The 16,461-nt window shown below is 51.4% G+C and overlaps 1 protein-coding gene across 3 annotated transcripts in view; it reads right to left on the reverse strand.

The window, feature by feature from the left end:
* The window catches only part of DENND5B (DENN domain containing 5B), a 150,141-nt gene that overhangs the window by 9,962 nt on the left and 123,718 nt on the right, over positions 1-16,461 (reverse strand). For 2 of the 3 annotated variants that reach the window (XM_060194618.1, XM_060194617.1), the window contains 8 exons: positions 15,220-15,301; positions 12,914-13,042; positions 11,247-11,368; positions 7,872-8,017; positions 6,665-6,783; positions 3,245-3,429; positions 710-792; positions 507-633 (listed from right to left, as the gene is read on the reverse strand). In XM_060194618.1, the coding sequence (XP_060050601.1) occupies positions 507-633; positions 710-792; positions 3,245-3,429; positions 6,665-6,783; positions 7,872-8,017; positions 11,247-11,368; positions 12,914-13,042; positions 15,220-15,301 (993 nt within the window). Of the gene's footprint in view, positions 1-506; positions 634-709; positions 793-3,244; positions 3,430-6,664; positions 6,784-7,871; positions 8,018-11,246; positions 11,369-12,913; positions 13,043-15,219; positions 15,302-16,461 lie in introns of those variants that run through there. The other variant, XR_009550718.1, reaches the window with a different exon arrangement.

The following is a 16,461-nucleotide window of genomic DNA, read 5'->3' on the forward strand; positions in this document are numbered from 1 at the left end:
ATAACAACAACAGCAGCAATGGCAATAATAATAAATACAACAACATGGGCAACAAAAATGGGGAAAATGGGCTCTAGCATCAGTGGATTTGTAGTACAGACACTAAGCCCCAATGATAACAGCGGAGGCAAAAAAAAAAAAAAATCCCCCCACCAACCCCTGCTTACTGCCAGGGCTTCACTGGCACTTCTTGTCTTCATGATTCCACTGCTCCTGGTGGCACATTTTTTGTTTTGTTTTTTTCTCAGATAGTAGGTGAAAGGCAGAGAGGAAAGAGAGAGAGAGAGAAAGAGAGAGAGAGAGACTCCATAGCACTGCTTCACCCCTTGTGAAGCTGCCCCTTCTTGTGGAGCTCTCCTCCAGGGGAACCAGGACCTCACGCTTGCAAGTCCAGTGCTCTACCCACTGTGCCACCCTCAGCCCCTGCCTTCCCAGGGCCTCCTCTCAGGGCCCATCTAGGCTGCCCTGAGGGCTGCTTTACTGGGGGGAAGTGCCCAGCCGGTTACCTAGGAAGTCCCAGATGAAGACGTTCTTCTGGAAGATGCGGACCGAGCGGAAGCCGTGGTGGAAGACTTGCTCCAGGGCTGCCACCAGCCCGTTCTCCCCACACAGCAGCACCGTCAGGCTCCCCCGCTGCGCACAGAAGTGGGTCAGGGGAGGTGGGGCGTAGGGTGGGTGGGTGGGGTTCCCCAAGCCTGCACCCACCTACCTCCTTCTCGGGCTTGTGGAAGTGCTTCACAATGTTGTTCACAGCCTCCCCAATGCCCTCCTGGATCTGCCCCGCACTGGGCTCTGAGAGAAGAGGAAGGGTCACTGAGTTCTCCCCCAGCAGAGGGGCACGCAGCTGGGTCAGAGCCTCAGAGCCCTGGGCTTGAGCCCCAGGGTGGCATGAGCAGCCCCTGGGGAGAGGTATCCTATGCCCCTGAGCAGGGCTGCAGGTGTCTCTCTCTTCCTGTTTTTCTCTCCATCCCTATTTCCCTGTCTCTATCAGAAAAGAAAGAAATAAGTAACAAATAAAGAAAAAGTTTCTGGGAATCATAGACATGGTGGAACCCCAAAGCTAACCCTGGTGACAAAGGAACACACACACACACACACACACTCTTTTACAAAGGATTGGGTGGTAGTGTAGCAGGTTAAGTGTACGTGGTGCAAGGACCAGTGTAAGGATCCCAGTTTGAGCCCCCAGCTCCCCACCTGCAGGGGAGTCGCTTCATAGGTGGTGAAGCTGGTCTGCAGGTGTCTATCTTTCTCTCCCCCCTCTATTTTCTCCTTCTCTCTCCATTTCTCTCTGTCCTGTCCAACAATGACAACATCAACAACAACAACAATAATAACTGTAACAATAAAAAACAAATAAGGGCAACAAAAGGGAAAAACAAAAACAAACAAAAAATTAAGTCTGCCATGAACAGTAACAGTAGAATCAAGCCAGTATTAGGGTTCTTGTGGCAGTAAGAAAGACCCAGGTTAGGGGAAGATAAGCAGAGGGCTCAGGAACTCAGTTCCACCAGGACCAGAAACATTTGTTACCAGGAATCCAGGGAACAACTCTGGAGAACACCAGAGGAAGCCAGGCACTGTTTCTCTTACCTGAGAGAAGAGAGAAAAAAAGGAAGGCCACCTGGAAGTAGTAATAGATGTAGGTGTGACTCAGAAAGGAAGTGAAGGCAAGACCACAGGAAAAAAATTGGGAAAATATATAGAGAAATAGACAGATAGATAAAGATATAAAGTCAACTCATATCTGTCACCTTGGGACGACCACTGCAGTTTCCAATGGAGGGAATAGGGACACAGAACTCTGGTGGTGGGAACAGCGTGGAAATATACCCCTGTTATCTCATAATTCTGTAAATCAATATTAGGCCACTAATAAAAAATTAAGAGGTTGGGGGTGGACAGCATAATGGTTATGCAAAGCGACTCTCATGCCTGAGACTCCATAGTCCCAGGTTCAATCCCCTGTATCACCATAAGCCAGAGCTGAGCAGTGCTCTGGTAAAAAATAAATAAATAAATAAAAATAACTACAACAATAAAACAAGAGCAAAAAAAGGGAATAAATAAATATAAAAAAAGACAAATAAAACTTAAAAAAAAAGTTAAAAATAAGCTGAATGCTCATGTTACAATGTGCCAGGACTCAGGTTCAAGTCCCCGGTCCCCACCTGCAGGGACATAGCTTCACAAGTGATGAAGCAGGGCTACAGGTGTCTTTCTCTCTCCTTCTCTATCACCCCTTTCCTATTTCTGGCTGTTTCTATCCAGTAAATAAAGATAATAAAAAAAATTTAAGGTAGTTGGGCGGTAGCACAGTATGTTAAGTGCACGTGGCGTGAAGTGTAAGGACCGAGGAAGGATCCAGGTTCGAGCCCTGGCTTCTCACCTGCAGGTGAGTCACCTCACAGGCGATGAAGCAGATCTACAGGTGTCTGTCCTTCTCTCCCCCTCTCTGTCTTCCCCTCCTCTCTCCATTTCTCTCTGTCCTACCCAGCAATGATGACACCAATAACAACAATAATAACTACAACAACAATAAAAAACAAGCAACAAAAGGGAAAATATAAAATTTAAAAAAAATTAAAAAGGACTCATTTCCATGTATTATGAGAAAGTCTATATTTCTCTAGAAATAGATACTTTCCCCGAATAGTAAGGTCCCAGATGAAAAGCACTCTTTCTGAAGAAGGGGTGGTGGCAGTGGGGGAACATCCCCATCCCCCACTTGAAATCTCTTCTCCCAGATCAACTTTCTTCTGTTTAGCTGCTCACAAGGGCTTATTATCTGCCAGGGCTTTAGTCCTTCGTGTACCCCTCCTCCCTTCCCTCTCTCCCTCCTTTCTTTCTTTTTATCCAGGGTTATTGCTGAGGCTTGGTGCTAGCACTATGAATCCACTGCTTCCTTTTTATTGGGTAGAACAGAGAGAAACTGAGAAAGATGGGGAGATAGAGATGGAGAGATAAAGATGCCTGTGAAGCATCCACCCTGCAGGTGGGGAGCCAGGGGCTTGAACCCGGAATCCTTGTACTTAGTACCATGTATGCTTAACTGGGTGCACCCAGAAATAGAGGGAGAGACAGAGAGGTGGGAAACCACAGCATGGCTCTGCTGTGGCTGCAGCAGGGTCCTGCAGGGTTGGAGACGGGGCTGGGGGTCCCCACTGCCGTGAGCTGTGCCTTCCACCTCCTGCTCTCCCCACGTCCCCCTCTCCCCACCTCTCCCTCACGCCCGCCTCCTTACTGCTCTTCCCCGTCAGCGAGGTGACGCTCAGCCTCCGGGCAGTGGTGGGTGACTTCTGCTGGGGAGGTGTCCGGCACTGCTTGGCCAGGTCATCGTCAGCTGCGGGCATCATTAGCTCCCCAATGAGGATTCGCTCCAAGCTGCCATCATCCACACCCTTCCCCAGCCACCGTCCACACGGGAACCTGCCAGGTACAACACTGTGCAGTGAGTGCTGGGTCCATGGTCTGTCCCTTTTCTCTCTTCCTTTCTATATTTCTAATGCTTCCTTTTTTGCCTCTAGGGTTATCACTGGGACTTGGTGCCTGCACTATGAATCCACTGCTCCTGAATGCCATTATTCCCATTTTTGTTGCCCTTGTTATAGTTGTTATAGCTGTTGTTGTTGTTGAACAGGACAGTGAGAAATTGAGAGAGGAAGGGAAGACAGAGGGGGAGAGAAAGACAGACACCTGCAGACCTGCTTCACCACTTGTGAAGCGACCCCCCCCCCCCAGGTGGGAAGTCGGGGGCTCGAACTGGGATCCCTGAGCTGGTCCTTGTGCTTTGTGCCATGTGTGCTTAACCCACTGTGCTACTGCCTGGCCCCCTCTAATGGTTCTTTTAATTTTTTTAAAAACTATTTTTTCAATTTTGTTATTTTCTTTATTTTATTGGATAGAGACAGCCAGAAATCTAGAGGGAACAGGGTGATAGAGTGGGAGAGACAGAGAGACACCTGCAGCATTGCTTCAGCACTTGCAAAGCTTTCCCCCTGCAGGTGGTTACCGGGAGCTTGAACCTGGGTCCTTGCGTGTTGTAACATGTGCACTCAACCAGGTGTACCACCACCTGGACCCGGTTCTTTTAATATTTTTATTATCTTTATTTATTGGATAAAGACAACCAGAAGTTGAGAGGGAAAAGGGAGACAGAGGAGAGAGACAGAGAGACACCTACAGCCCTGTTTCACTACTTGGGAAGTGTCCCCCTGCAGGTGGGGTTCAAACCCAGTTCCTTGAGCATGTTAATGTGTGTGCTTAACTGGGTGCACCATCATCCGCTCCCCATTTAGTTATTATTATTTTTAAAATTTTTACTTTTACTTTAAAAAATTTTTTTATTGCCCATAGGGTTGTTGCTGGGGCTCAATGCCTGAATCCACTGCTCCTGGAGGCCATTTTTTCACTTTTGTTGTCCCTGTTGTTTATCATTGTCGTTATTATTATTGTTGTTATTGCTGTCGTTGTTGGATAGGACAGAGAGAAATGGAGAGAGGAGGGGAAGACAGAGAGGGGGAGAGAAAGACAGATACCTGCAGACCTGCTTCACTGCTCATGAAGCGACCTTCCTGCAGGTGGGGAGCCAGGGGCTCGAACCGGGATCCTTATGCCAGTCCTTGCACTTTGTGTCACCTGCACTTAACCCGCTGCGCTACTGCCCATCTTCCCCTCATTTAGTTATTTTTTAAAAGGTTGTATTTTATCTTTTTTTAAAAAATTATTTATTCCCTTTTTTATTGCCCCCCCTTTTATTGTTGTAGTTATTATTGATGTCATCGTTGTTGGATAGGACAGAGAGAACTGGAGAGAGGAGGGGAAGACAGAGAGGGGGAGAGAAAGAGAGACACCTGCAGACCTGCTTCACTGCCTGTGAAGCGACTCCCCTGCAGGTGGGGAGCTGGGTGCTCCAACCGGGATCCTAACGTCAGTCCTTGCACTTTGTGCCATGTGAATTTAACCCACTGCACTACCGCCCGACTCCCTATTTATCTTTTTTTTTAAGTTTCTGGGGGAGTTGGGTGGTAGGGCAGGGGCTTAAGTGAACATGTTGCAAAGCACAAGGACCTGTGTAAGGCCTGGTTCTAGCCCCTGGCTCCTCACCTGCAGGGGGAGTCAATTTACAGGTGGTGAAGCAGGTCTGCAGGTGTCTGTCTTTCTCTCTCCCTCTCTGTCTCCCCCTCCTCTCTCCATTTCTCTCTGTCTTATCTAATGATGACATCAATAATAACTAAAGGGCAACAAAAGGGAAAATAAATAAATAAATCTAAAAAAAATTTGGGTTATTTATTGAATAGAGACAGAATTCAAGAAGGAAGGGGGAGAGGGAGCAGGAAAGGGAGAGGGAGAGAGAGAGAGAGAGAGAGAGAGAGAGACACCTGCAGACCTGCTTCACTGCCTGTGAAGTGACTTCCCTGCAGGTAGGGACCCGGGGGCTCAAACGGGGATCCCTACTCTGGTCCTTGCACTTTGCACCACCTGAGCTTAACCCACTGTGCTACCACCCGACTCTTTTTTTTTTTTTAATAATTCTTTTATTACTTCTTCTTTTTTGGTATTTATTCCCTTTTGTTGCCGTTGTTGTTTTATTGTTGTAGTTATTATTGTTGTTACTGATGTCATCATTGTTGGACAGAGAGAAATGGAGAGAGGAGGGGAAGACAGAGAAGGGGAGAGAAAGATAGACACCTGCAGACCTACTTCACAGCCTGTGAAGTGACTCCCCTGCAGGTGGGGAGTCAGGGCTCGAACCAGGATTCTTCTGCTGGTCCTTGAGTTTTGCGCCACCTGCGCTTAACTCGCTTTTTTTTTTTTTTTTTAATATCTTTGGTGGAGGGTAATTTTGTCTTCCAGAAATCAAGAGTGATCCAGAAAACTAAGCTGACCGTTGAGGCAGGTGGAAAGCTCTCAAGAGAAAACCTGTGGACTGAGCAGGGTTGGGCTCCAGGGCCAGCCTCATCTGCTTGGCCCTCACCTCCTCTGGGCCTCACCTACTCTGGCCCCTTCACCTGCCCTGGCCCTTCACCTTCTCTGACCCTCACCTCCTCTGATCTTCACGTTCTCTGGCCCTCACTTTCCCTGGCCCTCAGCTTCTCTGGTCCTCACCTGTAATGGCCCTCACCAGCTTGGGCCTCACCTCTTCTGGGCCTTACATACCTTGGCCCTTACCCGCCTTGGTCCTCAATTCCTTCGGCCCTCACCTGCCCTGGCCCACACCTGCTTGGGCCACACCTCTTCTTGGACTCATCTGCCCTGGCCTTCACCCCTCTGGGCCCTCACCTGCCTTGGTCCTTACCTGCTCTGGCCTCACCTGCTCTGGCCCTCACCTGTCCTGATCTGCACCTGCCCTGGCCCTCACCTCCTCTGATCATCACCTCCTTTGGGCCTCACCTACCCTGGGCCTCACCTATTCTGGGCCTCACCTGCTCTGGACCTTACCTGCTCTGGGCCTTACCTGCTCTGGCTCTCACCTCCTCTGGCCCTCACCTGCTCTGGCCTCACCTGCTCTGACCCTCACCTGTCCTGGCCTGCACCTGCTCTGGGCCTCACCTGCCCTGGCCCTCATCTCCTCTGACCATCATCTCCTTTGGGCCTCACCTGCCCTGGCCCTCATCTGCTCTGGGCCTCACCTGCCCTGACCCTAACCTGCCCTGGGCCTCACCTGTAGGTGTGTCCTGTGATCTCATTTCGCACCATCACACAGTCCACCAGCCACTTGGCCATCAGTCCTGAGTTGTCATGGCCGATCTGGACGGTGGTCAGCTTCCCCAGGTTCTGGCACTGGAGGGACAGGAACACAAGTCACTGGGTGTCCACCATGGGACAACACCCTGTGTGTCTAGGCCACTGGGCTCAGGAAAAGTTACAGAGGTGTCATGAGTGACCATGTAGAGATGTCCGGCTGGAGTCCCCTCCTCAGACTCCAGACAGACAATGGGGGACAGGGGTGGTCCCAGAAGCAGAAAGGGGGCCAGTTAGGTTCCACCACGGGAACCTCAGGGAAACCACCAGGGCTGCTGCTGCTCTTTTCCTAACCCAGCCCTGAAGCCAAGTCAACCTCGAGTCCAGCTGCCAGGAGCATCTGACACAGCCTCCAAGATACATGGAGAAGCTGGGAAACCAGCTCAGCTGGCGAAGCAGACTGAGACTGGTGCTGCGTGGAGCGGAGTGGTGCACTGGGGTGTCTGTCTCTCAGTGTGAGACTCACTATGACAGGATTTCATATAATTTTTCCACCAGATCCCTGCTCAGCTCTGGCTTCTGGTGGTGCTGGGGTTTGCACCTGGCTTCTTTGGTCCCTTAGGCATGAAAGCCATTTGCATAGCCATTATGCTATCTCTCCAGCAAGAAATTCTATCCAGTATGAAATAAAGAAATTGAGGTTTTGGGGACCAGGTGGTAGCGCAGTGGTTAAGTGCACAGACCACAGTAAGGATCCTGGTTTGAGCCCCTGGATCCCCACCTGCAGTGGGGTAGCTTCATGAGCAGTGAAGCAAAAAAAAAAAAAAAAAAAAAAGAGAGAGAATGTGAGTTTTTTTGTTTTTATTATTATTTTTTTTTGCCTTCAGGGTTATCGCTGGGGCTCAGTGCCTGCACTACAAATCCACTGCTCCTAGAGGCTATTTTTTTGTTGCCCTTGTTGTTTATTGTTGTTGCTATCGCTTGAACCGGGATCTTTACACAGGTCCTTGTGCTTCACACCATGTGTGCTTAACCTGCTAAACTACTGCCCGGCCCCTAGAATGTAAGTTTTAAAAGAGACAGAGACATGAAGCCTCAAGCACACAGTTCTCCACCCTGCTGATTGGGCTTCCCTGTCTGACTGGAGGACAGAAGGGAAGAGAGGAGGCAGTGAGGCTGCCACCCACCTCAAAGGTCATCTCCAGCAGGTTCTTGGGGATCTGCATGGCCCCCGAGTCGCCCAGCTCCCCTGACACGCAGATCCAAGGGTTGGAGGTGATGATGGCATTGCTCAGCTTCTTGATGGGGATGATCACGGACCTGTACGGGATCACTGGGGGAGGGGGTAGGCAGGGGTGAGGAAGGACAGGAAGGGGTACGGGCAGGGGGATGAGGGCAGGGAGAGGTCCAGGGAAGAAGGGTACAAGGAGGAGTCAGGGGGAAGTGGGGGAGTAGGGCGGGGTAAGGGGCCAGAGAGAGTTGAGGGGGGAGAAGGGAGGGGTGAGAGGGGAAGAAGGATGTCCAGAGATGGGTGAGGGGAGTGGGGGGTACAGGAAGGGGTCAGGAGGGAGAGGATGGGCAGAGAGGGGACAGGGGAGAGGGGGGCAGGGAGACTTCTGCTGGCCCCCCCAGGCTACCGTTCTGTGCCCCCTACCATGAGCACTTTTTGCCATCTAAGAAAATGAGGCCTTGCTTGTGTCTAAGCAAACAGTTTTTAATCAGGAAATTGCAACAGGGAGATACCAAACCACTTCCCTGGCCCAGGCTGAGAGAGAGAGAGAGATATCCTACAGCACAGCTCCACCATCCATGGTCAGTGGGGAGACAGGGACAGGGTGCTTGCTGTCCAAGATGCTCCATGGGGATGCCAGGGCTCAGACCCAGAACTTCACTCACAGGAAGGCGTGTGCTTTACCTGCTGAGCTATCTGCAGCCCCAACGACTGATTTATTAGCAAGAGCAAGAGGTTAAAGCACTGCTGAGGGAAATGGAGTACCCGGGATCAAACCTGGGGACCCTGGCATGCAAGCTCCGAATCCTGCCTCTGAGGTACTGCCCTGGTCCCACCCTGGGTCACAAGTCGCTTCAGAGCACCTGCCCCCACCCCAACCTCCTCAACCTCACAGCACGCTAGTGTGAGGCCAGGAGGAGAAACAACTGCCCTCCACCTCCACCTGGACAAGACAGGAAGTCTCACCCCAAGCTGGGAAGCTGGCGAGGCCTCTGTGACAATCCCCAGAACCACCAATAGATGTCACTGAGGCCACACAGGGAAGCTGACATCACACAGACTGCCCATGGTGCAGTCTCACCCCACCCACAGATGGCCCACAGGAGACATGTGCACTTCAAGGGAGGCTTGTTTAGAGAGAGAGGGAGAGGGAAAGGGAGAGAGAGAGAGGGAGGGGGAGAGAGAGAGAGAGCAGAAAAGGGAGAGAGAGGGAGGAGAAGGGAGAGGGAGAGAGAGCAGGAGAGGGAGACAGAGAGAGGGAGGGGGAAGAAGAGGGAGAGAGAGCAGGAGAGGCTGGAGCATCACCCTGGTACATGTGAAGGTGGAACTGGCACACCGGGTGCTCTTCCCACTGCACCACCTCCCTGGCCACCAGGGATCCACTCTGTATCTCGAGGTTTCTTCTCTCTGTGCCCCCACACAGGGTAGAGATGATGCGTCAGAAAGCAGCCAGGACACAGGATCCATTTTCCTGGCCTGGTGCACACCAGACCTTCATGTGGGGCCATTCATCTTCCTCTCAGCTTCCCCCAAGGTTGGGAGGGGGTTACAGGACTCAGAAGAGCAGGGCCCCCCTCCAGGGTGAGCCATGGGAACCTTCACCTTGCCTTCTTGGAGATCAGGGGCCAGTGTCACATGGCCAGGATGTGTGTGTGAGCTGCTGGGGGCGTGCCAGACTCAGCCTTCTCACCACACACCCCCTCTGTGGAAACACAGGCTCCACATTCCCGAATCTTGAAGCTGGATCTATTTCTTTGCTGAGAGGCCAGAATATCAGGCTGGAGCCATGCACAGGGACCGGGTTCGAGCCCAAGCACCAGATGGGAGCTTCATGGATGATGGAGCAGTGCTATGGTGTCCTTCTGGACTCCTTCTGTCTGTCTCTTCTCCTTCTCTCTCTCTCATAGTGAAAAAATTGGCTGTAGTGGTATTACTGTGCAAGGACAAAGCCCTGGAGCTGAATGTGGAAAATATCTAAAAACCACAAACCTTGGTAGCTAGGGAGATAGTTCTGTCAGTGGAGTGCAGGACTTGCATGTCTAAGGTTCCTGGTTTGATCCCTGGAGCAGCAAGTACCACATGGGTGTTCTGGTCTTTCTTACAGGAAACTCTCCTATGAACTTAATTAAAAAAAAAAGAACATCCAAAGGTATATCTTAAAAAACACCAGTGGTCTGGGAGGTGATGCAGAAGGTAAAGGCCTTGCAAATGTGAGGTAGTGAGTACAAACCCTGCTATTACATATGCCAGAGTGATGCTCACGTTCTCTCTCGCCCTCCCTCTCTCTCATGAATACTTTTCTTGCACTGAAAACTTAGAGGTCTTTTCATTTCGTTTCATTTCATTTCTTCTTTTTTCCCCCCTTTTGTTGTGATTGTTATTGACAGTAATGTCATTACTGTCATTGTTGTTGGGCTAGGACAGAGAGAAATGGAAAGAGGAGGGGAAGACAGAGGGGGAGAGAAAGATAGACACCTGCAGACCTGCTTCACTGCTTGTGAAGCGACTCCCCTGCAGGTGGGGAGCTGGGGGCTCAAACCGGGATCCTTACGCTGGTCCTTGTGCTTTGCGCTATGTGCACTTAACACACTGTGCCACCACTCGACTCCTGAAACATAAATCTTTAAAAACAAACAAACAAACAAACCTAAAAACAGAAGTGAGGAAAAAGCATGAACTGGAGCTCATTTGGTAGAGCACATGTCTTGCTGTGTGTGAGGCCCTGGGTTCAAGTCCTGACACTATGTGATAGCACCCAGGGAGCCCCATGGAGGATGGGCAGGGCTGTGGGGTCTCTCCTCTCTCAGCACCCTGTACAGCACCCAGGGAGCCCCATGGAAGGCAGGCAGGGCTGTGGGGTCTTTCTCTTTCAGCACCATGCACAGCACCTAGGGAGCCCCATGGAGTGTGGGCAGGGCTGTAGCATCTCTCCCTCTGTCTCTCTAAGAGATAAAGCATGAGGGTTGGCAAAACAGCTCACTTAGTGCATCAGCCTTGCCTTGTGTGTGAGTTTGGAGGCTGGCCCCCACCAAACTGGAGGAAGCTTCAGTGCTGTGGTGTCTTCCTGTTCCCCGCCCCCTCCCATCTGAAAAAGTCAGCCAGGAGCAGTGAAGTCCCAGCAATGACAGGAAAAAGAAAAAGCAAACAGGTATGAGAGGCAGCATGGGTAGTGGCTCAGCAGATTCTCACGCGGTAGAGAAAAGGAGCCCCCCAGAGTGAGATAGGAGCCCCCCAGGAGTGAGACAGGAGTCCCCAGGAGTGAGACAGGAGCTCCCAGGAGTGAGATGGGAGACCCCCAGGAGTGAAATGGTAGCCCGGGCTGCAGACTCACTGATGGTGGTGAACACGCTGGTGAAGCAGAAGTAGTCCACGGCATTGAGGGACAGCAGGTGGTAGAGGAACTGCTCCCTCTCCTCTTCACAGCGCAGGAAGGCGTAGCGCTTGTACAGTTTCCTGCAGGGGGCCAGAGGGACCAGATGTGCACAGCTCAGCTGGGTACAGTCAAGTCTTGAGGACAGGGGGACGGACACAGCAGAGTGGGTGCCCCGTGTGTTCCACTGATGGCCTGGGATGAAAAGCCCGCTCCATGAGGAGCCGCCTCATCCAGTGGAGTGCAGGCTCTGCCATGTATGAGGACCCAGGTTCAAGCCCCCAGCACCATTCATGGGAGCCCCATATAAAGCAGAAGCTTCGTGAGTGCTGGAGCAGTGCTGTGGCGTCTCTCTTTTCTGTCTCTCTCTCTGCCTCTCACCCTCTACCTGGAAAAAAGGAAAAAAGTCTGCTAGGAACTGTGCAATTGTGCAGGCACAGAGCCCCCAGTGGCAAAAATAAATAAAATACCAAAACAAAAACCAAATCTATAAATGCACTTTTTTCAAACTAATGAAAATTAAAGATGATGATGTCTGACAGACTGACAAAGGAGGGGAGGGGTAGTGAACAGCCTGGCCACACCCCTGATGAGTTTCCCTTCAGTACTCAGGCCTAAGAATACATAAGGAAATGTAGAGAGATAGCTCACTGGGTAGGGCATATGGTGTGTGTGTGTGTGTGTGTGTGTGTGTGTGTGTGTGTGTGTGTGTGTATGTGTGTGTATGTGTGTGTGTGTGTCCCAGTTCAAGGCCTGGCACCTCATGGAAGGCACCATGGTGCTGGGGGAAGGTCCTGTACTGTGAAGCCTCTCCTATCTGAGTGGAAAAATGGCTTGGAAGTAGCCATATCACACATTTTGCACAAGGGCCGATTGTACCAGAAAGAAAAAAAAAAGGAATACACAGATACATAATGAAACACAGAATAAGAATTTCTGGGCGCCACGTGCACTTAACCCACTGCACTACCGCCCAACTCCCAAGAATTTCTGGGGCTGAGTGGTAGTCACCTGTGTGAGGCTGTGGTCCACTCCCTGGTACCCTTACATCCTGGCACCTGGAAAGGTGATCTAAAATGCTCTGTGAGTCACTGATCCAAGCATGTGTGCAAACAGGTCACACACAGAACTGGGGCACCAGGAGGGGCCCGGGCCCTGGGTCTGGGGGAATCTGTAACTCTCTGGAGAAGGCCCAGCTCAGGGCCAGCCTCTAGCAGGGAGGTTCCCTCTACCTAGTTTCACTTTGAAAGACTCATCTACTCACTTCAGTGTGAGAGAGAATGGAAGACGGGGGAGAGAGAGAGACTCAGAGCCAGCATGGGCAGTGCTGGAGACTGAATCATCAAGTCTGGGGGACCCTTACTTGGTGAGGGGGCTGGGGGCCTCACTTGGTGAGTAGCAGGGGCTGAGGACCTGACCTGGTGACTTGGGGATGGGGGCCTGACATAGTGAATAGCAGGGGCTGGGGCCTTACCTTGTGAGTGGGGGCTGGGGCTTCACCTTGGAGTGAGGGCTGGGGCTTCACCTGGTGACTTGGGGCTGGGGGCTTCACCTGGTGAGCAGCAGGGGCTCGGGGCTTTACCTGGTGAGTGGGACTGGGGACCCTCACCTGATGGGCAGGGCCTCACCTGGTGAGCAGCTGGTTGGAGAGCAGCTGCTTGAGGTGCTGGGACAGGAGCTTCTTCTCCAGGGAGAGCCGGATCCAGGCACGCGCCCGGCCCACGTCTGTCTTGATCTCGCTCATGCTCTGAATGTGTCTGTAGATGGGAGATGCAGGGAGGGGGCAGACTCAGAGCCTGCCTCCCACCCCCACCCCAGAACCCCCAGGGCAACTTCAGAGCAGGCGGAGGAGATCCCACCAGGAATATCCCTGGATGAGAGCAGGTCCACTCTCTTTTCTCTGGAAAAAAAGACTTTCTATATTAGATATGAAAGAGCAGTTTGCATGAGACAGAGACAGAGAGAGACACAGAGACAGAGAGAGACAGGCCTGAGCAGCAACCTTAGGTATGCAAGTCCCATGGTTTGCCAGCTGAGCTCTTTCCCCAGCTGCCCAGACCTCATTTTCTATGGCAAGAAGACAAGCCATTTGGTATTGGTGAGGTCAAAATTCCTATAGGGCCCAGGAGGCGGAGCAAGGGGTAAGGTGCTGGACTCTCAGGCATGGGGTCCTGAGTTCGATCCTTGGTATCGTATGTGCTATGTGCCAGAGTGATGTTCTGGTCCTTCCACTAAATAAGAATAACAATTATAATCATAACAACAGAATCTGAAAGCCTTAGAAAACCACAGTGCGTGGTCAAGGTCTGAGTAGACACAGACACAGTTGCAGCCTCCTCCTCCTCTTTTGCAGAGCCTTGCTTAGCTCTGGCTTATGGTAGTGTAGGGGACCTCAGTGTCTCAGGCAGGAGAGTCTTTTTGCATAACCATTGTGCTATCTCTTCAGCCCCACGGCAGCCTTCTTTGTGGCCATCAGTGCCTACCAAGTGGAACAGGTCTGTGTGTGCTTGTATGTGTGTGGGGAAGGTGGGGTGTCACAACCTAAATGCCAGGGTCACTGAAAAGCAGGGTAAGTCAGCACCCAGGCTCTGTGAAGGAGCCTGACTCTGGTCCCTGGCTGCAGAGAGACACACCTAGCACCCTCTGCCCCGAGGCATCTGAGTGTTTAGAATAAGCAGCTTTGTCTGCAGCAGACATATCCGGCTCTCCACACCCCCCCCCCTCCCGCCCCTTTCCTTCCTTCCTGCTCCCTTGTTTCCTTCTCTCTCCAGTTCCTGGTTGGGAGGGTTCAGGCCTCAGAGCTCAGAGCTGAAGGGAGCCAGCACTCTGACTCTCTTCTCATACCACACACAAGTGAGAATAAAGAAAAGCCTGTTGCAGCTGGCCAGCCTCACCTCACTCTTTTCCTTCCTTCCTTTCCTTTCCACCTTCTTTTTTCTTCCTTTCCTTCAGCTCTGGCTGATGGTGGTGCTGGGGATTGAACCTGGGACCCCGAAGCCTTAGGCAGAAGAGTCTTTTGTGGAACCACTGTGTTGTCTCCCCTGCCTCTTTCTCCTCCACCACCTCCTCCTCCTCCTCATTATTGTCATTAATTATTTTCTCCAGAGCCCTGCTGAGCTCTGGCTAGTGGTGGTGCAGGGATTGAACCTGGGCCCTCAGAGCCTCAGAGTCTTTGTGGAACCACTGTGCTGTCTTCCCAGCCTGGGCTCATTTTATCAATTTTTTTTTTTCTTTTGGCCTCCAGGGTTACTGCTGGGGCTCGGTGCCTGCAATACAAATCCACTGCTCCTGGAGGCTATTTTTCCCATTTTGTTGCCCTTGTTGTCGTTGTTATTATTGTCATTGGCTAGGACAGAGAACAATAGAGAGAAGAGGGGAAGACCGGTGGGGGGGGGGAAAGAAAGATAGACACCTGCAGACCTGCTTCACTGCCTGTGAAGCAACCCCCCCCTGTGAAGTGAGGAGCTGGGGGCTCGAAACAGGATCTTTATGCCGGCCTTTGAGCTTTGTGCCATGTGTGCTTAATCCACTGCGCTACTGCCCAGCCCCCGCTTCACTTCATTTTAGGTTGTGAATGGCAGGGGGGAAGACAGAACAGCACTCACCACCACCCCTGGGGCTCTTCCAGGTGTTGCCCACTGGCGCTCTCATGTGGTGCCAGGGCTTGGACCCAAGGCCTTGAGCATGGTGAGGCATGTGCCTGACCTGGTGAGCTGACTTCCAGGCCCTTCTTTTTACCCTAGTATGAAATGCAAAGGGCCCAGCGGGGCTCCATAGGCAGAGTGCTTGCCTGGAGTGGCTGGGGCCCAGGGTCAGTCCCCACACTGCACAGTGCCAGAGCACTGGTCTCTCTCACAAGGAAAACAGATGAATAAGCCTGGAATGCAGAGGTTTCCAAGCCCCCACCCAGTCCAGGCCTCATGCACAGTCCTACCTCATGTCCTGGATGAGGGAGACCCTGAGTGTCGGTAGCATTGTGCCTGAGTCAGACTTCCTTCTCTCTGGTCCCAGGGTGACTGCAGGGGTGGGGGAAAAAGTCAACAGCAAGGTGTTAGGAGGACAGGATAGGATGACCTGTGACTTATGATGGGCAGAGAGACACTTTGAGACCACTGTGATGAGAATACATTCAAAAGGCATCAGGAGTTCAGACTCTACCCCCCCAAATGTTGCTACCTTATTTATTTTTTCAAATCTTATTTATTAGATAAAAGCAGAGAGAAATTGACAGGGTGCAGACTGCTGTGACTCCACGACAGGCTCCAAAAACTGCAGAAATGAGATAGGTCCCAGTTTCAGGAGAACAGGTCCTGGAATTCAGGACCATTACTGGAAATTGAACCCATGGCTCTGAGTCAACAGGAACAAAAATAAGCTGAGCATTAAGAAAGGCGTCTCTGGAGAGATAGAGCCAAGGCATCTCCGGAGAGACAGAGACCATTAAGCATTTCCAAGGCATCTCTGGAGAGATAGAGACTGTTAAACATTTCCCCACATTTCCCCCAGATGTGTAAAGAAGATAACCACAAGGCTAAGCTTGTCATGTATGCTATGTAATCCATACCCTATATATCTCCTCGTGTGCTGGGGTTTGGGGTCGAGCACCTAGAACAGCTGTGAGGTCTCGGCCCTAGCCCCATGCCCGGGCTAGAAATAAAGGCTCTTTGCTTTTACATCACTCTGGTCTCTCTTGGTGAATTTCTTGGATTACCGAACCTAATAGGAGGAGACAGAGAGACAGAGAGACACCTGCAGCCCTGCTTCACCACTCATGAAGCTTTTCCCCTGCAGGTGGGAATCAGAGGCCTGAACCCGAGTCCTTGAGCACTGTAATGTGAGCGCTTAACCAGGTGTGCCACTGCCTGGCCCCTTCTCCTGCCCCCTGCTACTTTAATTAATAACACACAGCAGGCATTTTCTTTTCATTTCTTTGTCTTTGTTCATGTCCAGGATTTCACCACTCCAGGCTGATTTTTTTTTTTTTTTGCCTCCAGGTTTATCATAGGGCTTGGTGCCTGCACCACAAATCCACTGCTCCTGGAGCCCATTTTTTCCCATTTTTGTTGCCCTTGTCGTTATTATTGTTATTGCTGTTGTTGTTGATGGATAGGACAGAGAGAAATGGAGAGAGGAGGGGAAGACAGAGAGGGGGAGAGAAAGACAGACATCTGCAGAC

The sequence above is a fragment of the Erinaceus europaeus genome, chromosome 7 (assembly GCF_950295315.1).
Source record: "Erinaceus europaeus chromosome 7, mEriEur2.1, whole genome shotgun sequence".
In the NCBI taxonomy this organism is placed as follows: Eukaryota; Metazoa; Chordata; class Mammalia; order Eulipotyphla; family Erinaceidae; genus Erinaceus; species Erinaceus europaeus.